This window comes from Aulonocara sp. 'chitande type north' Nkhata Bay, unplaced genomic scaffold, assembly GCF_057382095.1.
Source record: "Aulonocara sp. 'chitande type north' Nkhata Bay isolate Kocher_YH1m ecotype deep benthic unplaced genomic scaffold, A_spYH_male_GT1.1 unmapped_scaffold_20, whole genome shotgun sequence".
Lineage (NCBI taxonomy): Eukaryota > Metazoa > Chordata > Actinopteri > Cichliformes > Cichlidae > Aulonocara > Aulonocara sp. 'chitande type north' Nkhata Bay.
The window spans coordinates 730,721-754,119 of NW_028234352.1; the positions used below are offsets into that span (position 1 = coordinate 730,721).

The 23,399-nt window shown below is 37.8% G+C and overlaps 2 protein-coding genes and 1 long non-coding RNA gene across 3 annotated transcripts; all 3 read right to left on the reverse strand.

Moving 5' to 3' along the window:
• Window positions 1-368: 368 nt before the first annotated feature.
• On the reverse strand, window positions 369-9,586 carry LOC147300653 (uncharacterized). The gene is made up of 4 exons (XM_086284955.1): window positions 3,976-9,586; window positions 2,321-2,437; window positions 2,101-2,204; window positions 369-1,996 (listed from the first exon to the last, which is right to left on the reverse strand). The coding sequence occupies exons 1-2, from the start codon at window positions 9,142-9,144 to the stop codon at window positions 2,432-2,434; spliced, it is 5,175 nt and encodes a 1,724-aa protein (XP_086141081.1). The 5' UTR covers window positions 9,145-9,586; the 3' UTR covers window positions 369-1,996; window positions 2,101-2,204; window positions 2,321-2,431.
• On the reverse strand, window positions 9,159-11,073 carry LOC147300654 (uncharacterized). The gene is made up of 2 exons (XM_086285032.1): window positions 9,861-11,073; window positions 9,159-9,163 (listed from the first exon to the last, which is right to left on the reverse strand). The coding sequence occupies exons 1-2, from the start codon at window positions 11,071-11,073 to the stop codon at window positions 9,159-9,161; spliced, it is 1,218 nt and encodes a 405-aa protein (XP_086141158.1).
• Window positions 11,074-11,153: 80 nt separating this feature from the next.
• LOC147300655 (uncharacterized) lies at window positions 11,154-14,082 on the reverse strand. Its single transcript, XR_015127604.1, has 3 exons — window positions 13,333-14,082; window positions 12,302-12,330; window positions 11,154-11,873 (listed from the first exon to the last, which is right to left on the reverse strand). It is a non-coding gene; the product is annotated as an uncharacterized LOC147300655 (long non-coding RNA).
• Window positions 14,083-23,399: the final 9,317 nt, after the last annotated feature.

A 23,399-nucleotide genomic window follows, 5' to 3' on the forward strand; every position in this document is an offset into this window, starting at 1 on the left:
GTTGAATGTCTTGTCTTCGTTTTAAAGTTTGAATGGTGGCTCTATGTCAACGTATGTGGAAGTAGTAAGAGTTTAAAAATGAGTAAGTTGAATGAGAATTTGAAGGGTCTCCCCATTGAAATACATTATAAATTTTTGTTGAATAAAGTTGAATAAAATTAAAAATATAAATGTTAAAAATGAGAAAAATAGAAGCAGTCTTGTCCAAAAGAAGAGGAATCTGAAGGTGTTTGAATGGTTTTTCTAAGTTGAACGGTTTTGAAGGAGTTAGATGCCAAAAAACGTACGGAATATGGAATAATAGATAATAAGAAAGATTAGAAGAACAATACTGTGAATGCTTTTCAAGCATTCACACTAACTAGAAAGTGCATTTTCTGAAGAAACTGCAGTGTGAATGCTTGAATCTGAATGTATGCACTGAAATGAATTAATTGCTGAATGTTAAGTTAAAAATCTGAATGAGCTGGAAAATACAGAATTTTTAACCTGAAAATAAAAGTGCAGAACCTTTGAAAGCTGATGTTCACACAGAAGAAGTTGGAAAAAGCTAAGCATGTTTAAAATGTAAATAATAAAAAGATGAGTAATGACAAAAGAAAATTTAGAGTCAGAAAACCTCTGAATGAATATTAAAAGTTCATATTCTTCTAATTGAAATGAACTTAAAAGATGAACAAACATTCTGCAGAAAATACAAACTTTAATATACAGCATGATGTTTTTCAGACATATACACATGTGTATATCATGTTTAATAGTATTACATACATCAATTTGTTTTGTATGTCATAGAAAATAACATAAAAATCTTAAGTCATATTTTACAGCTTCTTTCTGAGAAGGACTGGTAGAATAAAGAAAAATAACTAAATTAAATAACTAAATAAAAAATAATGAGCAACATATGAAATACATGAAAATTCAACTTTTAAAACCACAATCCTGAACCTTTAAATTGTGTTGGTTTCTTAGAACATGGCTGAACAGCTGTTTCTATCGGTCTACTTAATCTTCTGATCTGTCTACACATCTTTTTATTACTCATTCTTTTTTATGTTTTAATGTAAACAGAATCCACACAGTGGTAAAAGAGAACTGTATAGAGATTTGTGAGTAAACTCAAATGAAAGCCTAAGGTGGTGACACAGTTTAACACATGCAAATAATCAAATAAACACATTAGTCCTTTTTGTGAACATGGATAAATAAGTATCAATAGTTTACAGCATTGTTCAGCCATGCCACTAAATGCTTTTTTACACATTGTTTTAACCTGGGCTCAGACACAAAGTCCCAAATTTAGTTAGTCCCTGACTTTGAGTTGTGGTTATGACTAATTATTATACACAAGGCTTTATCTATCTAAACTCTAAGGACACAAATATGAAAAAACCTATACTTACCAGCTGATACCCCACACTACACACTAGGTGTGCCATGTGACCTGAAACTTTGGTACAAAACCATCATAATCATTCTGTTAACACTGTTTTTTAACACTGTTTGTGTTGCTGTTCAGCAGTTTAAAATGTTTTAGATTGGATTACATGGAATGAATTTGAATTTTCTTGGGGGTTTTTGTATGTGTTTCGTTCTCAGCAGATTTTTTCTTCCATACTGTTGAATTCCAGTTACCACATTTCTGGTCATATGACATCCCAAGTGCCCACTTAAAAAAATCCCCACAGTTAATTCAACATTAAAACAAAATAAAAAAATGTTAAATAAATAAAGGTTTGCTCTGTGATGAAATATTAAATAAGCATACATTGTACAGAGCAATAACAATGAAAACAATCCTTTAGCCTGTTGATCAGAGAGAGGCAGTCATTATGTCCATTTAAAACCTGTAATCACAGACCACAATGTTTCTGTGAAACTATAAAGTCCCATATGATCCTCATCATGTCCAGTGACTTCAGAGTGGATCCTCCCTGTCATCCGGCCAGTGTTTGATGTGTGGCAAGCAGCACAGAAGCAGGATAGCTGAGGACTTTAAAAGAAGAGCAGAAAACGGGAACATATGTAGTTGTAAATGTAAATATCAGTGATACTTGTCTTGTCAAAGGGAATAAAATAATGAAAATGTTAACTTACACACTCATTTAGAGAGGATCTTGACACTGCACAGAGGAGGCACAGTCAGTCTGACAATGATGGTGATCTCCAGGGATGTTTTCCTGCAGCAACATTCCTGCCAACTGGCCGTATGATCCAGAGTAGTTGGTTTGTAATGAACAGAAAGGTGTATATGTTAGGTAGTGTGCACTCAGAGCTGGTCCTAAGAAACAAACACATCCTGTAATAAACTGAATACCTGTAGTAGTGCTGCTGCAAATATGAAGCCCTTCTATCATGAGTGGTTTCAAAGAAGGTGTTTTGGAGGCTCGGTCACAGAAACTGTGCAGTCTGTTCAGTCCTGAGTGTCTCAGCTCTGATGGGGATGGATCACAGAGGGAAACACCTGAGTACAGACATTACAATACACTCTAACACTCCTAAGGTCAAGTGAAAACACAATTTAAACACTTTACAAAGAATGAATACATGTTTTCATGGAAATTATGTCATTAACCCTTTTTGTTGTGAGTAAATCTCACCGGCTGCTTGTGGGACAAGCTAGAAGGAGGACTTATCACAGAATCTCTCCTGTGCTCCAGATGTGAAGTCTCACGCTCTGATCGTATGGCGATGAAGATGGTGATGATGAAGTTTCTCTGATCTGTGGCATTACAGTTTCTGGCTGCTATGTGCTTCACATTGTTGGATTTTACATGTGAAGCTTGGAGAAGACACAGGAGGACTGTGTCTCTCTTAAAAAAGAAAAAGAAAAAAGGAAACCTAACACCCCCCCCCCCCTCAGCTCCCACCGTAACCCCCCCCCCACTCAACTCCCCAACCTCACACCATCCAATATCTATACAAATGTAGGGTATCAGCTGGTAACAGAAAGCAAGTGTTACATATGTACTACTTATGTAACACTGCTGAAACATTTCTGGCCAGAAATGTGCAGTTATCAACCCAGACCCACCCTGATGATTGCACTGGCCAGAAACATGATAAAAGCTCATAAAAATTTATGTTTCATAGTAAAATTGGTCCAAAAATATAATCGTATACTTTTGAAAAAGTTTAAAGTTTATAACAAACCAAAATAATAACATTTTTGTAAATAGTATTTCAAAATAGAGGCACACATAAAGTGGCTTAACTGTCATTATTGCTGTAATTAGGTTTGTTTGTTTGTTTGTTTGTTTGTTTTTTTTAAAAAGCAACCTTTAGTCATTATTGTTCTCTCAGAAACAATGAAGAAGCTGTTGAACATTTATGTGTTGTGTAGGCAATCCTCTGGTCCACCCTCCCTCCCTCCCAGCCACAGTGAGACTGGGGCAGCCTGGCAGGATGTTGAAGCCTGGCTGCAGAGAGGATATGCCTACACTATTCATTTTAAACTGCTATATTTGATTTTTCTGACATTTATAGGTTACTGTTAGTGAATTTTAGATTTTCTGTAATAAATAAAATTGTCATCTTTTACTGATATCATTACTTAATTCATGTAATTGTATTTTATGTAAACAATTCAACCATTATACTGCAATGCAGGGCGTCAACTTTTAAATATCGCTCTACTTTCTTAAGTCATTCAAAAATATAGAAATTACTTACTGTATTCAAAGATCTAGATCATGAATCATCACAGGACAATACACAGTATACTGGGTCATGGTAACTATGGTATGTCTTCATGACTCCAGAATGGAGACATCGATCTGACTGAGAAATGAAAATTAGGTCAAGCAGTGTGTTCTTCTCTGTGGTAGGGGCAGTGATGACCTGTGCGTATCCCCTAGACTCAAACAGCTCCAGGATTGGTTTGTTTGCACTGGATAAAACATTCTCATTAAAATCACCACAAACTATGATGGGATGACAGTCCATGATCTCCAATGAGTCTAATAGGCTTACCAGGTTTTTCAGGAATGGCCTCAGAGTGTAGTCTGGAGGTCTGTATACAACTGCAATCAGAGCACTGACTGGTGCTTCAACCTTTAAAGCCAGAAATTCAAGGTCAGTTACATTATGAATGTACTGTTTTTCATGCACTTGAATGTCACTTTTCACATAAACAGCAACTCCACCACCACTTCTGTTTGCCATCTGGGGAAAGTTTGTGTAGGACAGGTGTCTGTTGCGTTTGAACAAATTGTAATTTTCCAAGTGGAGACTCTCTGCGACAAAAGAGCCCCGCAGGTGTGTTTCTGTTAGGCACAAAACATCTGCTAGACACAATTCATGGTGACTTTTGATGTCATTAATGTGAGCTGGCAGTCCCTCTGTATTATGATGAACAATGGTGAAAACCTCTGACCTGCTCAGTGTTTGCCTCACGTGTAGAAGAGGCATCATGTCATCAAGGTTGGCTTGTCTCATGTTCTCAAGCGCTGCAGTGATTTCTGGGTTGGTGAATATTTTTTTCTCTTCCATATCAAGAAGATACAGTCCACTGAGAGACGTCACTCTACTGACAGCTACGTAGGCCATGCCGGGCTCAAAAATGCTCTTAAGAGAGACAACAGCTGATGTAGTTGTCATACCCTGTACCTTATGTATTGTACATGCAAAGGCCAGCTTCACTGGGAACTGTCTTCGTACCACTCCTTTCTGCTTCAGATTCTCCTCTGCTCTCTCAATGTACACCATGTCGTCTGCTGGTGTGCGGTTATTCTTTCCAGATGTCTCATTATCCATTTTAAGTCCAAGCTTGATGATGTGTTGGTCGTTTTCAGAGTGAACTACTCTAAGTAGTATTCCAAAAGCTCCATTAACCAAACCATTTTGTATGTCAATGTTTCTGGTGAGCATGACACGAGCTCCTTCTGCAACTTTCAGTGTGTCTGGTAACTCGTTTTTACCTCCTTTCAATGGTCTGTCTTGAAGTGCCATTCTGCCAGTTCTAGGATCTTTTCTATAATCATCTGCATGGATGTCAATGATATGAGTGTGGAGCAGAGCCAGTGTTGCAGAGTTGTGTGCATCCACTTCTTTATTAGTTGCAAAAATGTGCAACGCATCAGTTGGACAAAGGGCTGGTTCAGTTATGGCCTGTGACAACAAATTTCTATCTGCTTCGCAAAGCTCATCCAACTTTCCTTTCACACGAATTCTGTTCAGCATCTCTGCAAAGACAACATCATCTTTCTGACGCATAATCTCAGTCAGAGTGATCATCTGAAAATGCTCCCGCCACAGGTCGATCTCAGACGGGTCGTGCACACAGAGAGGTTTAGACTGTCGCACTGGGGGTAGCTGATAGAAGTCTCCGACAGCAATGACTGACATGCCTCCAAAGGGTCTCCGAGTCCCTTTGATCTGTTTGAGTCTTGCATCTACATATGCAAACAGATGTCTTGACACCATAGACACTTCGTCAATGACGATTATTTCAGCATTCAAAAGTTCTGATCTGACTTCATCCAGCTGATTGCCAAGTCCCTGAATGGGAGGTTTTAAGCTTCTAGGCAGCTTGAGAAGAGAATGCAGTGTTGTTCCAGAAATGTTAAAAGCTGCAGTCCCAGTGAAAGCAGTTAACAGGACAGTGGGTTTTGATATGTCAACGTCGTCTGCATATCTGGGCACTTTGCTCAGTATCTTAGATGCTTCTGAGTAGATGCATTTGATAAGATGTGATTTTCCTGTTCCAGCACCACCATTAATATAAAAGAAAAACTGCTCTGGATTTAGAGCACAGACTCTTTTAATGCACCAGTCTCTAACTGCATAAAATATGCAGGCTTGCTTCTTGTTCAGATTCTGAAACATCTGACGTAACAATGTGGGATCAATAGCAGGGGGTTCCCTGATGGCTCTGACTTCTGTTGAAGCATCAGCCTGACGGCTGTAGTCGGGCACATCTTCCTGTTCATTTTCATTGTCTCGCTCTCTTTCTTGTTCAACAAGTGGCAACCTTACGAGATCTGATTCAGGTGCCAGATTACACCATTCGTCAGTCACACCTCTGTTCTGCTCATATTCCTCAACAGCGCTCTCGATCTCCTCACTGTTTTTCTCATATTTTTCTCTGTTTCTTTTGACAATGTGTTGCACGTACTCAAGATGGTCAGTACCTGGTAGCTGTACACAGCCAGCACCATAGAAAGCCTGATAGGTTGGCAACGATGGTGTTTTCAGTTCGTGGTCTGAACGATGAGGAAGGTACAGTTTAAGCAGTCTTCCGTAATATTGCTCTGGATGTTTTTCTTGTGAGCAGCGGTGAAATCTGATGATAGCAGGCTTATTGTTTTTGCGCCTTTGCACAAACCCCATCTCATTGAGAAGGGGCAAAACATCTTTACCTTTTTTCTGTTGGCCATAGACAATCCTGCAAGTAGCAGCAAAGTCTGCCATGCACATCTCCTCATACTCTGGTGTTTCAGGTCTGGCTTTGTATTTGTCATTCAAAGATGTCATCCAAACATTGGAAGACTCAGGTGTTGTGTTGTCCAGAACTGACAGGGGACGACTCATTTTCACAGGATTATCATCAGTTGGTATGAATATTACAGCACGTGAACATTGCTTCATGTGAAGACCACATGCACGAGCAACACACTCCTGTGCACTGATCTCTCGCTTCTTTGAATATGCCTGCATGACGGCTCTCATTTCATCGCACTCATTTACACTGTCCTTATTGGAGTTTTCAATGACAGTTTTCAGGTACTCAGATAGCCCGCCCTCTTTTTTTGATATATATTTCATTAAATAATTTGCAGCGCCGAAAGCATCTAAAACAAAGCTTATGTCGATATTACTGTTCCAGGCTTCAAGCAGATGTGGATTATAGCCATTTATCCAAGAGTCTTTTGGATCACGCTTTAGTATGATCGTACTCCTCATGTTCATTTTATTCAGGTATCTCTCATATTCTGCATGTGTCAACTTGCATCTTTCCAAGAGCTGCTCTAAACTCATGGAAGCAGTTTCAGGTTCATTCAGCAGCTGGTTCAGTGGTCTGAGCTTGTTCTTTGCCGTTTCTACTTCCAGTGCATCATCCTCACTGGGTCTTGTGATCATTGTCTCATTGCAGGGTGGTTTGGGAAAACCAAAACGGCACCCGGAGCTTAAACTCCTAAAGCACGTCTTTGTGTGGTTCTTACTGTGTTTTTGCACTTCTGTTACTTTTTTGTACAGTTCGGGTTGTTTATGTGGATCAGGCAGCTGAGCTGTGATGTATTTGTTTATAAAATCAACAACAGTTTGCTCATCATCCTCCTCAAACACAGGAGCACCTTCTACCCACAGGAGACAGTGTATGTGTGGGCTTCCTCTGTGCTGAAACTCAACTCTGTAAAAGTAGTCAATGACTTTGCCAAGTGGCTCTGCGGGAGATAAGAGTAAATCTCTGAATAATGCTTCAACTCTCTTGTCAAACATGCGCATTGTTGTGACAGGATTGCTTCTCAGGATGTCACACTTTGCTGACCAGTCGAGTCCTTCAAAATTCACTTGTTCACCTTGCTGCCTTGTTATTGCCTCAATCACTTCAGGCCAGCGCATTTCAGCAGCTGAAAATGTGCAAAAGAACGTGGGAGTTCCCAACTGTCTGATCATGGCAAAAAGATCTCTTGTTGTTTTCTCCCAATAGGCTGGGGTTCCTCTCAGAGGCTGCATGAATCTCACTGCATCTTTATTTCGCACCAGTTTCTCCACCTCATGTTTATCTTGTAACATGCCTGAGGTTATTTTTCTACCATCTCTGGTCAGAGGCTTTGCCTTCCTTAACTGTACTGTCATGCTGGATGTAGCCAAGTGTATTTCAGTCACAAACTGTGCAAAGAACAAATAGTTTGTGTCTTTGGCAAAACGATCATCAATGCAGAAAAGTCTTGATTTGAAATACCCACTGGGGGATACTTTGATCAGCCTTCTTTCATCAAGTGTGTTTTGACCTGTAGGAAACTGCACAGGGAAGGCCATGGCCTCCAGTTTAGGTGTTTTGAAAAAACTTATTGGATTGTTTCTCTCTGCAGGAGCAACAGAGTAGATTCCTTCACTGAAACATAATATCTCCTCAGCCACATCAGGGGGCTGCAAACAGGACTCGAGTGCAAAACCACCATTAGTCAGTCCATCTGCTTGCTCTGAATCATCTCTCATCTGTTCATGCGATTGTTCACCATCACAGGGTAACATGTCAATGTCCTGTTCATTTATATTTTGTGCTTCACTCAGTGCATTTTTCTCACAGCTGTCAATTTCCATTAAATCAGCCTCATCATAATCTTCCTCATTCATGTTTTCATCATCATCATCCTCATCATCTTCATCAGGAAGAGTTGGATCACACAGCTCAGCATCATCTCTGATGCTCACATCCTTATACTGTGGATGAATCTGCTTGAGTTTATGCAGTGCTTGCACAAGTTTAGACCAGCTTACAGTCTGAAACAGCTGATGACCTTTGTAAGACAAGCGTCTCTTCAGTTTCACTCTCATGACCTGAGAATTAATTCTCAATCGAGGTAGTGTTTCAACAGTTTCCTGTACCTCTGATGGGACACAGACCACATTTCCTCTAATTGCTCTTTGTCTGCCTTTGGGAAGAGGAATGATCTTGGCAAATGGTATGCACTTGGCTATGAGATGTCTCTCCAGTATGTTGAGATCAGACAGTTCAGCTGGAATATCAGCAAGATCCAACTTATTGGCAACAGCAAGTGCTGGCATGGATCCATTTTTAAGATGATCGTGGCAGGTGTGACAAATCCACTCTCTCTTTCTCTCATCGGGAACATTGCACTGCTCATTTCTGCAGTTTTCATCACAAACATGAACAAACTTTCCTGTCAAACATGTTGTAACTACATGTGGGTTTTTGACATAATTTGACCTTCTGCAGGGTCGTACTTGGTTTGGAAATGAAGCCTTGAAACATACAGTACATGGGTATGATGGTCCAGCTTTGATTTGTGATTTGAACACAGATATGGCCTCGTTAATCACACTGTTGTCACTCTCTTGGGTTTGTCTGTTCACCCATCTGTATTTCCTTTTTATTTTCATTGCACATCTCATATTGTGCATAATCCTGAAGGCAAGATTACTTTGATACCTGTCTCGCATTAGTTGTTTCATTAGTTGTCTGTGTCTTACTCTGAATGCGTTATCACGTGCATAACGCTGAGTCACTCGAGATCTCTGTCTCTCTCTGAAATCTGGGCTCTCTTGATACCTTTTAGTGATATAGTTTTTTTGTTTTTGTCTAAATTCAGCATTGTCACAGTAGCGTCTTTTAATATATTGTTGTTGTTTCTTTCTGAATTCATCGTTCTCACAGTAGCGTCTTTTAATATATTGTTGTTGTTTCTTTCTGAATTCATCGTTCTCACAGTAGCGTCTTTTAATATATTGTTGTTGTTTCTTTCTGAATTCAGCATTCTCACAGTAACGTCTTTTAATATATTGTTGATGTTTCTGTCTAACTTCAGGATTGTTTTTATATGCCTCGCTTGTAGAAGATTTCTTCTTTTCTTTGTAATCTTTATTTGAAGCGTACTTTTGTCGTTCTTTCCTTTTTTGGTTTTCTTTTCGCTGATTTCTTGGTTTGTCTGATGCCATTAATCTTCTTTTCATTTTGCGCCTTTGCTGTTTATTAACTTTTGTCAGTTTATAGATTTTTTGTATAACTGTATCAGAAAGATCACAGTTAGCACCATTTTTTATTGCAGTCCTTGACTGACAGGAAAAAACATCATTTGATGGAAGGAAATTAAAGTCACTCGATAGTTCTTTGGTAGTTATAAAAGTAAATTCATTTTGAGGAGTTTCGTGTGATGTGAACTGAGTCATACGGACTTCTTGTTGTTTCTCCAGTGGTGTACAAACAGACATTGGAGAGATCTCAGTAAGATCAGTGGTTGTGTTTCTCCTTGGAGAAGAGGAGTTTGCTTCATCAACAGTTGTATCAGAGTGAGTAGGTGCCACAGCAGTGGCAGCTGTTGGTCTGCAGACTGTGTCTGTGATAGTATCACTCAGGTTGACTGTGCTCATACTGTAGAACTGCACAGGCTTCAGTTCATAGTTACAAGAAGGTGATATCTCCATCATTTCATAAGAATCCTGGAGTCTCTTAATCATGTCACTGAGGAGTGTGAATTTCACCATCACAGCCGTACCACGATCACGTGACCATAGTGCTAGAGGAAGACCACTGGCTGTTCTGGAGTGTGGGTCAAAGAAACCATATTTGCCCGATGTGGATCTGAACACTGCGATACACAATCCACTCATAATCAGTAAGGCATACTGCACATCTGACAACAGGCAGCTCAGTCCTGCTTCTAAGCTGAGAAAGGTATCTACTGCCTCCTCTGGAGGTTCTTCAAATGTCCCATACCGGGAAGGCTGTGTCATGTCGACATGATACATAGACCTGCGAGCATCAACTTTGTCTGGCAGCTCATCGGTAGCCAAATGAATATTTTTAGGAAATCTTTTCTTGGCCTCTTTGTACATCACATCACCTTTATCCAAGACCAGATTAAGGTCAGCTGTAGTCATGTTATCATTCTCATGAAGGAAAGCAAGAAATGTGAGTGAGTTACATGTGCACTGCTTGTTTCTGGAGTCTCCATATTTGGGATGAGCCTGGCTGTGAGATGCACAGATATGTGTAACAGAGGGCTGGTTTTCAAAGTTCACTCTTTCTGCATGAGATGGTCCTGCCACATCACTGTGACGGCCTCTTTTTACAATATCAGCATAACCCACCTGTGGGGCACTTGACACCTCAGGTTGGTCTCTATGGTTTACCTGATGATCATTAAATTCATGCTGCAATCCAATCTTTACAGCATCTGCATAGGATACCTGTTGTACATGTGCAGGAACATGTTGACCTGCCTGTTTGACACCATCAGCATTGGTCTTTGCAGACACAAAGTCTTCTGCAGAGCTCTGAGGAAAATCACACTCAGCTTGTTCACATGTTGGTACTTCATGAAACTCATGGAACTTCTTCCAGCGTTGTTTTGCAGCTTGTGACTTTTTCTGCTTCCTTGGCATCTTTACACAAGTGTTTCTCTTAGTCTTTAGAAAATATGTTTATAAAATAAGAGTGGCACACAGCAGATGTTCTCTTTGTCTTTATATTTCAGTTTTTATTTCTCAGAAACAGATGTCTTTGTTTGTTTGACAGTTTGTCAGTCGAGAGAATAATATGCACTCTCTTTATTGGCTTGGCACAACTTAGCAGCAAGCGCAAAGTGAAAAACAGCTAGAGAGAAAATTTAGAAGAGAGAACAGACAGAGCAGGAGAAACACGGCTGGGAAATCACAATCAAACCGTGAATTAGAGTTTTCTTTATTTGTTCAGTTTGTTCTCAGGTAGAGGCAATATGCACTCTTTATTGCTTTAATGGCTTGGCATTTTTCAGCAGCAAGCCAAGAGTGAAAAACAGGTAGAGAGAAAATTTAGCAGAGAGAACAGACAGAGCAGGAGAGACACGGCTTTAAATCAAACCGCAGAGTTTTCTTTGTTTGTTCAGTTTGTTCTCAGGTTGAGGCAAAATATGCACTCTTTATTGCTTTATTGGCTTGTGCATTTTTCAGCAGCAAGCCAAAGAGTGAAAAACAGGTAGAGAGAAAATTTAGCAGAGAGAACAGACAGAGCAGGAGAGACACGGCTTTAAATCAAACCGCAAAAGGATTGTTGGTTTGGCAAAATTTCTCACAAACCACAGGGTGAAATACAGATGGAAAGAAGGCAGAGACAACAGGTGGAGTAGGACAGAAGATAGAGGGGTTGGGGGGTTGGGATGTGAGATAGAAGACTGGAGATCTGGTCCTTGTTCTTCTTCTGCACACTGTGAACAAAAAACAAGAAAAAAAATAATTTTAATAAAATTATATTACATGGTAATTGTATGAACTAATTGTGACTACTGAAAAAGGACAAAACAAATATTCAAGCTAAACTGTTGTCGGCTGCCATGTGCAAAAAGTTGCACAATTTGGCACTTTTTAAAAGAATAAATATTTAATTAAATTCAGCAATAATATTTTTAAATACAAATATGATTGAGTGAATTGTTAACTAATCACATGTAATGTGCAAAAATGTACGAAAAAAATATTTTAGCCCAATTGTTAAGCTGAACTTGTGTGTATTTATTATAAAAATGTGTTTAAAAGGTCTAGCACAAAGTTTGAACCCATCACTTTAAAGCTTATATTAGTCAGACTCTTTTTTTAAAATTTTGGTGTACTTCTCTAACAGTATGTGCACACCTACCAGGCAAAGCACAGATGTGAGTCTAGTTCCTGTAAGTGTAAGACAAGAAATAACATGTTAGTTGTCTGTACAGTGTTATCAGACTAACAAAAAAACAAAGCCCACACGACATGATACACTGGACTTATAGTCAGCAGGGTAATTATAGAGTAATATAGCACACCAGCTGATACAGCAGCCATTTTATAATTCAAACTAATTAACTGAAGTATTTATTTAACTACTTATATAAGGCTACTGTTAGACTGTTACTAGCCTTAGCATCGCTGAAAGTGATGAAAGTGAAAATGCTGAAAGTGAAAATGCTGAAAATGTGAAATGTGAAATGTGAAATGTGAAAATGTGAAAATGCTGAAAGTGAAAATGCACTTTCTGAAGTGCTAACGCTAGCAGGAATGCTAGCGTTAGCACTTCAGTTAGTGTTAGCACTGCTGGTAGAACTAGCACTCTTACTGTTAAAACTGAGGCACAATGGCAATAATAAAGCTCATTTGTTACTTTTGTCTCACTGACCGCCAATAAATATCACAGGAATATCACAGGAATATTCTTTTTGTCAGTTAAAAACTGCTAAGGCTAGTGTTGGCACTATAGCTAGCGTTAGCATTGATGCTAGCATTAGCATCGAAGCTAGCATTAGCACTGCTACTAACAGCAAAAGTCATGAAGTACTCTTACTGTTAAAACTGAGACACAATGGCAATAATAAATCTCATTTGTTACTTTTGTCTCACTGACCGCCAATAAATATCACAGGAATATCACAAGAATATTCTTTTTGTCAGTTAACAACTGCTAAGGCTAGTGTTAGCACTATAGCTAGCATTAGCATTGAAGCTAGCGTTAGCACTGCTGCTAACAGCAAAAGTCATAAACCTATATAAATGGTAGCAAAGGTTATTCTTTTTTTGCTTTCTTTATTCTTTGAACTCTGTTGAACTTTAAAAAGACTTGATATGTGAGTTTAAATGTCAAACATGTATTTTTACCATAAAATTAAAACAGTGCTGTACTGAGTGTATTGTACTTACCACAGCAGAGAGCAAAGCGGAATGACGGCAGTTGGTGCAGTGATTAGTTAAAGACTGATGAGGCGTTCAGGTGGTGCTTGGAAATTTGAGCATCAGTTTGAACATCAATAATGAGCATATATATTTCTCTGTCATAGAGAGACAGAGAAAAAAATACACAAGACTCACCAGCATACAAATTGGTACTTTTTCTCTTTATGTCACTCATTCGCTTATACTCAGGAAAGAGGGCAACTGGCATTAAATTAGCAAATAAAAAGTATGTCATCTTGAACTGTTTTATGGATTTTATTTTAAGACTACTTTGAGCGTATTCGTGGGGAGATAAACTATACAGACTAAAAACAGAGACATTAAATGAGATTCGATTATTTAAAATGTGGGAAAATACACTACAGACAGGTAGATGCTGTGAGCTTTAATTATCCTGTCAGAAAAGATTATTTTAAAGTCATCAACTGACTAAAACTGCCGAGGTATGAAAAACCTGTGTGGAGAAGACAAGTCCACCAATACACAATCAACTTGAATTTAACAGGGCAATAATTCAGGGCTCTATTCAGTTAGCCTATATTAACTACTGACATACTGTTAATCTGTGGCAAAAGCCTGTCAAACCTGTCTTATTATACCTATTGAAAAAGTTAATCTTACTACAACTGCTTAGATGTAACACACATTTTTGATTTAATCTTGGCAGAGTGAGAGACAGAGCTCGTTAAGCAGGCAGGTGTGAGCCTGGTTGCTATAGTGACTGCACCCAATGGCTCCATACACACGTACACAGACATGCGCCTCACTTTTGCTGCTTAAAATGAACAGAAAAGTCAGGCCGAAACAAATCGCTCCCAAATGAAAAGTATAGGTCGTATTGACGAAATTCTTTCACCGTGAGCGGCAGCAATGTCTAGTCTACCTAATTCTCAGTTTTCATGCCTGTGGAGTTTATTATATGGACGTGGTGACAGTGTAAAAACACCATGCTCTTCTGATTTTCAAACCAACCTTCTGAGCCGTTTTAACATTAGAGTCTATGGAAGAGTTGGAGGGAGGAGGCTGTGCATTGGTGACATTTATGAAAGAACCATAACACCTAGTACAATAGTAAACACATTGGATGAAAGAGGACAGCGATGGCTACGTTTTGAGGGTAAAATCATACCTGTAGAGCAAACGCTGCGGACACAGCAGCAGTTTTAAAAAAGATTTTAAGATTAATTTTTTTGCTCCTCTCACTCTAGCAGTTGAGCTGCCTCACTCTAGCCCCAACATTCCGTCCCATACACACCCATTATAAACTCTGAAACGGGTGAAAAAACATCATGAAACTTAAACTGGAACTGAAGAAAAAGTATAATAGATATTGAAAAGATAAATACAAGTTGAATAGTTGAATGTCTTGTCTTCGTTTTAAAGTTTGAATGGTGGCTCTATGTCAATGTATGTGGAAGTAGTAAGAGTTTAAAAATGAGTAAGTTGAATGAGGATTTGAAGGGTATCCCCATTGAAATACATTATAAATTTTTGTTGAATAAAGTTGAATAAAATTAAAAATATAAATGTTAAAAATATGAAAAATAGAAGCAGTGTTGTCCAAAAGAATAGGAATCTAACGGTGTTTGAATGGTTTTTCTAAGTTGAACGGTTTTGAAGGAGTGAGATGCCAAAAAACGTACGGAATATATAACTAGAAAGTGCATTTTCTGAAGAAACTGCAGTGTGAATGCTTGAATCTGAATGTATGCACTGAAATGAATTAATTGCTGAATTTTGAGTTAAAAATATTGAATGAGATTAAAAAAAAACAAAAAAACCCCGAATTTAACCTGAAAACAAAGGTGCTGAACTGCTAAAAGCTGAAGGTTACACAGAAGAAGGAGTTGGAAAAAAACTGAAAATGTTTTAAATGTAAATTAGAAAAACCTAAGAAATGAGAAAAGAACATTTAGAGTCAGAAAACATCTGAATGAATATTAAAAGGTCATATTCTTTGAATCACTGAATGACTCAAATGTGATCCCTCCACTTTGATCCACACAGTTTAAAAAGTTTAAATGCCTGAGCTTTGAAAGACACTGTCTTGGAAAGAGAACAATAATGGCGACATTTTGAGGGGAAAATGATGGCTGTAACACTGTGGACACAGCAGCAGTTGAAAGAGAAGTGTTTAAGATGAATCTTGGTACAGTGGCAGGCAGAGCTCATTAAGCAGGCAGGTGTGAGCCTGGTTGCTATAGTGACCGCACCCAATGGCTCCATACACACGCACACAGACATGCACCTCACTTTTGCTCCTTAAAATGAACAGAAAAGTCAGGCCGAAACAAATCGTTCCCAAATGAAAAGTAAAAGTCGTATTGACAAAATTCTTTCACCGTGAGCGACAGCAATGTCTAGTCTACCTAATTCTCAGTTTTCATGCCTGTGGAGCTTATTATATGGACGTGGTGACAGTGGAAAGACACCATGCTCTTCTGATTTTCAAACGAACCTTCTGAGCCATTTTAACATTAGAGTCTATGGAAGAGTTGGAGGGAGGAGGCTGTGCATTGGTGACATTTATGAAAGAACCATAACACCTAGGACAATAGTAAACACATTGGATGAAAGAGGACAGCGATGGCTACGTTTTGAGGGTAAAATCATACCTGTAGAGCAAACGCTGCAGACACAGCAGCAGTTTTAAAAAAGATTTTAAGATTAATTTTTTTGCTCCTCTCACTCTAGCAGTTGAGCTGCCTCACTCTAGCCCCAACATTCCGTCCCATACACACCCATTATAAACTCTGAAACGGGTGAAAAAACATCATGAAACTTAAACTGGAACTGAAGAAAAAGTATAATAGATATTGAAAAGATAAATACAAGGTGAATAGTTGAATGTCTTGTCTTCGTTTTAAAGTTTGAATGGTGGCTCTATGTGAACGTATGTTGAAGTAGTAAGAGTTTAAAAATGAGTAAGTTGAATGAGAATTTGAAGGGTCTCCCCATTGAAATACATGGGAAATTTTTGTTGAATAAAGTTGAATAAAATTAAAAATATAAATGTTAAAAATGAGAAAAGTAGAAGCAGTCATGTCCAAAAGAATAGGAATCTAATGGTGTTTGAATGGTTTTTCTAAGTTGAACGGTTTTGAAGGAGATAGATTACAAAAAACGTACGGAATAGATAATAATAAAATAGAACTAGAAAGTGCATTTTCTGAAGAAACTGCAGTGCGAATGCTTGAATCTGAATGTATGCACTGAAATGAATTAATTGCTGAATTTTGAGTTAAAAATATTGAATGAGATAAAAAACAAAACAAAAAAAAAAACGAATTTAACCTGAAAACAAAGGTGCTGAACTGCTAAAAGCTGAAGGTTACACAGAAGAAGGAGTTGGAAAAAAACTGAAAATGTTTTAAATGTAAATTAGAAAACCCTAAGAAATGAGAAAAGAACATTTAGAGTCAGAAAACATCTGAATGAATATTAAAAGGTCATATTCTTTGAATCACTGAATGACTCAAATGTGATCCCTCCACTTTGATCCACACAGTTTAAAAAGTTTAAATGCCTGAGCTTTGAAAGATACGGTGTTGGAAAGAGAACAATAATGGCGACGTTTTGAGGGTAAAATGATGGCTGTAACACTGTGGACACAGCAGCAGTTGAAAGAGAAGTGTTTAAGATGAATCTTGGTACAGTGGCAGAGAGAGCTCGTTAAGCAGGCAGGTGTGAGCCTGGTTGCTATAGTGACCGCACCCAATGGCTCCATACACACGCACACAGACATGCACCTCACTTTTGCTGCTTAAAATGAACAGAAAAGTCAGGCCGAAACAAATCGCTCCCAAATGAAAAGTAAAAGTCGTATTGACAAAATTCTTTCACCGTGAGCGACAGCAATGTCTAGTCTACCTAATTCTCAGTTTTCATGCCTGTGGAGCTTATTATATGGACGTGGTGACAGTGGAAAGACACCATGCTCTTCTGATTTTCAAACGAACCTTCTGAGCCATTTTAACATTAGAGTCTATGGAAGAGTTGGAAGGAGGAGGCTGTGCATTGGTGACATTTATGAAAGAACCGTAACACCTAGGACAATAGTAAACACATTGGATGAAAGAGGACAGCCATGGCTACGTTTTGAGGGTAAAATGATGGCTGTAGAGCAAACGCTGTGGACACAGCAGCAGTTTTAAAAAAGATTTTAAGATTAATTTTTTTGCTCCTCTCACTCTAGCAGTTGAGCTGTCTCACTCTAGCCCCAACATTCCGTCCCATACACACCCATTATAAACTCTGAAACGGGTGAAAAAACATCATGAAACTTAAACTGGAACTGAAGAAAAAGTATAATAGATATTGAAAAGATAAATACAAGTTGAATAGTTGAATGTCTTGTCTTCGTTTTAAAGTTTGAATGGTGGCTCTATGTGAATGTATGTGGAAGTAGTAAGAGTTTAAAAATGAGTAAGTTGAATGAGAATTTGAAGGGTCTCCCCATTGAAATACATGGGAAATTTTTGTTGAATAAAGTTGAATAAAATTAAAAATATAAATGTTAAAAATGAGAAAAATAGAAGCAGTCATGTCCAAAATAATAGGAATCTAACGATGTTTGAATGGTTTTTCTAAGTTGAACGGTTTTGAAGGAGTAGGCTTTCAAAAAACGTACGGAATAAGAAAATATAATAATAAAGATTAGAAGAACAATACTGTGAATGCTTTTCAAGCATTCACACTAATAATAACTAGAAAGTGCATTTTCTGAAGAAACTGCAGTGTGAATGCTTGAATCTGAATGTATGGACTGAAATGAATTAATTGCTGAATTTTGAGTTAAAAATTTTGAATGAGATAAAAAAAAACAAAAAAAACAACCTGAATTTAACCTGAAAACAAAAGTGCTGAACTGCTAAAAGCTAAAGGTTACACAGAAGAAGAAGTTGGAAAAAAGCTGAAAATGTTTTAATTGTAAATTAGAAAAACCTAAGAAATGAGAAAAGAACATTTAGAGTCAGAAAACATCTGAAAGAATATTAAAAGGTCATATTCTTTGAATCACTGAATGACTAAAATGTGATCCCTCCACTTGGACCCACACATCTCTGAGCTTTGAAAGACAAGATGTTGGAAAAAGAACAATGATGGCGACGTTTTGAGGGTAAAATGATGGCTGTAACACTGTGGACACAGCAGCAGTTGAAAGAGAAGTGCTTAAGATGAATCTTGGTACAGTGGCAGGCAGAGCTCGTTAAGCAGGCAGGTGTGAGCCTGGTTGCTATAGTGACCGCACCCAATGGCTCCATACACACGTACACAGACATGCGCCTCACTTTTGCTGCTTAAAATGAACAGAAAAGTCAGGCCGAAACAAATCGTTCCCAAATGAAAAGTAAAAGTCGTATTGACAAAATTCTTTCACCGTGAGCGACAGCAGCTTCTAGTCTACTGAATTCTCAGTTTTCATGCCTGTGGAGTTTATTATATGGACGTGGTGACAGTGGAAAGACACCATGCTCTTCTGATTTTCAAACGAACCTTCTGAGCCATTTTAACATTAGAGTCTATGGAAGAGTTGGAGGGAGGAGGCTGTGCATTGGTGACATTTATGAAAGAACCATAACACCTAGGACAATAGTAAACACATTGGATGAAAGAGGACAGCGATGGCTACGTTTTGAGGGTAAAATGGTGGCTGTAGAGCAAACGCTGTGGACACAGCAGCAGTTTTAAAAAAGATTTTAAGATTAATTTTTTTGCTCCTCTCACTCTAGCAGTTGAGCTGTCTCACTCTAGCCCCAACATTCCGTCCCATACACACCCATTATAAATTTTGAAACGGGTGAAAAAACATCATGAAACTTAAACTGGAACTGAAGAAAAAGTATAATAGATATTGAAAAGATAAATACAAGTTGAATAGTTGAATGTCTTGTCTTCGTTTTAAAGTTTGAATGGAGGCTCTATGTCAACGAATGTTGAAGTAGATACAGTTTAAAAATGAGTAAGTTGAATGAGGATTTGAAGGGTCTCCCCATTGAAATACATTATAAATTTTTGTTGAATAAAGTTGAATAAAATTAAAAATATAAATGTTAAAAATGAGAAAAATAGAAGCAGTCATGTCCAAAAGAATAGGAATCTAACGGTGTTTGAATGGTTTTTCTAAGTTGAACGGTTTTGAAGGAGTTAGATGCCAAAAAACGTACGGAAGATGATATAATAACTAGAAAGTGCATTTTCTGAAGAAACTGCAGTGTGAATGCTTGAATCTGAATGTATGCACTGAAATGAATTAATTGCTGAATTTTGAGTTAAAAATATTAAATGAAATTTTAAAAAAACAAACAAAAAACCCCCGAATTTAACCTGAAAACAAAGGTGCTGAACTGCTAAAAGCTGAAGGTTACACAGAAGAAGGAGTTGGAAAAAAACTGAAAATGTTTTAAATGTAAATTAGAAAACCCTAAGAAATGAGAAAAGAACATTTAGAGTCAGAAAACATCTGAAAGAATATCAAAAGGTCATATTCTTTGAATCACTGAATGACTCAAATGTGATCCCTCCACTTTGATCCACACAGTTTAAAAAGTTTAAATGCCTGAGCTTTGAAAGATACGGTGTTGGAAAGAGAACAATAATGGCGACAATTTGAGGGTAAAATGATGGCTGTAACACTGTGGACACAGCAGCAGTTGAAAGAGAAGTGCTTAAGATGAATCTTGGCACAGTGGCAGGCAGAGCTCGTTAAGCAGGCAGGTGTGAGCCTGGTTGCTATAGTGACCGCACCCAATGGCTCCATACACACGTACACAGACATGCGCCTCACTTTTGCTGCTTAAAATGAACAGAAAAGTCAGGCCCAAACAAATTCTTCCCAAATGAAAAGTACATGTCGTATTGACAAAATTCTTTCACCGTGAGCGACAGCCATGTCTAGTCTACCTAATTCTCAGTTTTCATGCCTGTGGAGTTTATTATATGGACGTGGTGACAGTGTAAAGACACCATGCTCTTCTGATTTTCAAACGAACCTTCTGAGCCATTTTAACATTAGAGTCTATGGAAGAGTTGGAGGGAGGAGGCTGTGCATTGGTGACATTTATGAAAGAACCATAACACCTAGTACAATAGTAAACACATTGGATGAAAGAGGACAGCCATGGCTACGTTTTGAGGGTAAAATCATACCTGTAGAGCAAACGCTGTGGACACAGCAGCAGTTTTAAAAAAGATTTTAAGATTAATTTTTTTGCTCCTCTCACTCTAGCAGTTGAGCTGTCTCACTCTAGCCCCAACATTCCGTCCCATACACACCCATTATAAACTCTGAAACGGGTGAAAAAACATCATGAAACTTAAACTGGAACTGAAGAAAAAGTATAATAGATATTGAAAAGATAAATACAAGTTGAATAGTTGAATGTCTTGTCTTCGTTTTAAAGTTTGAATGGTGGCTCTATGTCAATGTATGTGGAAGTAGTAAGAGTTTAAAAATGAGTAAGTTGAATGAGGATTTGAAGGGTCTCCCCATTGAAATACATTATAAATTTTTGTTGAATAAAGTTGAATAAAATTAAAAATATAAATGTTAAAAATATGAAAAATAGAAGCAGTGTTGTCCAAAAGAATAGGAATCTAACGGTGTTTGAATGGTTTTTCTAAGTTGAACGGTTTTGAAGTTATAGGATTACAAAAAACGTACGGAATAGATAATAATAATAAAATAGAATAATAATAATAAAGATTAGAAGAACAATACTGTGAATGCTTTTCAAGCATTCACACTAATAAAGATTAGAAGAACAATACTGTGAATGCTTTTCAAGCATTCACACTAATAACTAGAAAGTGCATTTTCTGAAGAAACTGCAGTGTGAATGCTTGAATCTGAATGTATGCACTGAAATGAATTAATTACTGAATTTTGAGTTAAAAATATTGAATGAGATAAAAAAAAAAAAAAAAAACCGAATTTAACCTGAAAACAAAAGTGCTGAACTGCTAAAAGCTGAAGGTTACACAGAAGAAGAAGTTGGAAAAAAGCTGAAAATGTTTTAATTGTAAATTAGAAAACCCTAAGAAATGAGAAAAGAACATTTAGAGTCAGAAAACATCTGAATGAATATTAAAAGGTCATATTCTTTGAATCACTGAATGACTCAAATGTGATCCCTCCACTTTGATCCACACAGTTTAAAAAGTTTAAATGCCTGAGCTTTGAAAGACACGGTGTTGGAAAGAGAACAATAATGGCGACGTTTTGAGGGTAAAATGATGGCTGTAACACTGTGGACACAGCAGCAGTTGAAAGAGAAGTGCTAAAGATGAATCTTGGTACAGTGGCAGGCAGAGCTCGTTAAGCAGGCAGGTGTGAGCCTGGTTGCTATAGTGACTGCACCCAATGGCTCCATACACACGTACACAGACATGCGCCTCACTTTTGCTGCTTAAAATGAACAGAAAAGTCAGGCCGAAACAAATCGCTCCCAAATGAAAAGTATACGTCGTATTGACAAAATTCTTTCACCGTGAGCGACAGCAATGTCTAGTCTACTGAATTCTCAGTTTTCATGCCTGTGGAGCTTATTATATGGACGTGGTGACAGTGGAAAGACACCATGCTCTTCTGATTTTCAAACGAACCTTCTGAGCCATTTTAACATTAGAGTCTATGGAAGAGTTGGAGGGAGGAGGCTGTGCATTGGTGACATTTATGAAAGAACCATAACACCTAGTACAATAGTAAACACATTGGATGAAAGAGGACAGCCATGGCTACGTTTTGAGGGTAAAATCATACCTGTAGAGCAAACGCTGCGGACACAGCAGCAGTTTTAAAAAAGATTTTAAGATTAATTTTTTTGCTCCTCTCACTCTAGCAGTTGAGCTGCCTCACTCTAGCCCCAACATTCCGTCCCATACACACCCATTATAAACTCTGAAACGGGTGAAAAAACATCATGAAACTTAAACTGGAACTGAAGAAAAAGTATAATAGATATTGAAAAGATAAATACAAGTTGAATAGTTGAATGTCTTGTCTTCGTTTTAAAGTTTGAATGGTGGCTCTATGTCAATGTATGTGGAAGTAGTAAGAGTTTAAAAATTAGTAAGTTGAATGAGGATTTGAAGGGTCTCCCCATTGAAATACATTATAAATTTTTGTTGAATAAATTTGAATAAAATTAAAAATATAAATGTTAAAAATATGAAATTTAGAAGCAGTGTTGTCCAAAAGAATAGGAATCTAACGGTGTTTGAATGGTTTTTCTAAGTTGAACGGTTTTGAAGGAGTGAGATGCCAAAAAACGTACGGAATATATAATAATAATAACTAGAAAGTGCATTTTCTGAAGAAACTGCAGTGTGAATGCTTGAATCTGAATGTATGCACTGAAATGAATTAATTGCTGAATTTTGAGTTAAAAATATTGAATGAGATTAAAAAAAACAAAAAAAAAAATGAATTTAACCTGAAAACAAAGGTGCTGAACTGCTAAAAGCTGAAGGTTACACAGAAGAAGACGTTGGAAAAAAACTGAAAATGTTTTAAATGTAAATTAGAAAACCCTAAGAAATGAGAAAAGAACATTTAGAGTCAGAAAACATCTGAATGAATATTAAAAGGTCATATTCTTTGAATCACTGAATGACTCAAATGTGATCCCTCCACTTTGATCCACACAGTTTAAAAAGTTTAAATGCCTGAGCTTTGAAAGATACGGTGTTGGAAAGAGAACAATAATGGCGACAATTTGAGGGTAAAATGATGGCTGTAACACTGTGGACACAGCAGCAGTTGAAAGAGAAGTGCTTAAGATGAATCTTGGTACAGTGGCAGGCAGAGCTCGTTAAGCAGGCAGGTGTGAGCCTGGTTGCTATAGTGACCGCACCCAATGGCTCCATACACACGTACACAGACATGCGCCTCACTTTTGCTGCTTAAAATGAACAGAAAAGTCAGGCCGAAACAAATCGTTCCCAAATGAAAAGTAAAAGTCGTATTGACAAAATTCTTTCACCGTGAGCGACAGCAATGTCTAGTCTACTGAATTCTCAGTTTTCATGCCTGT

Bases quoted from the DNA above. Each gene is read 5' to 3' on its own strand.
- LOC147300653 (XM_086284955.1), bottom strand. From the start codon at position 9,144: ATGAAACAACTAATGCGAGACAGGTATCAAAGTAATCTTGCCTTCAGG.
- LOC147300654 (XM_086285032.1), bottom strand. From the start codon at position 11,073: ATGCCAAGGAAGCAGAAAAAGTCACAAGCTGCAAAACAACGCTGGAAG.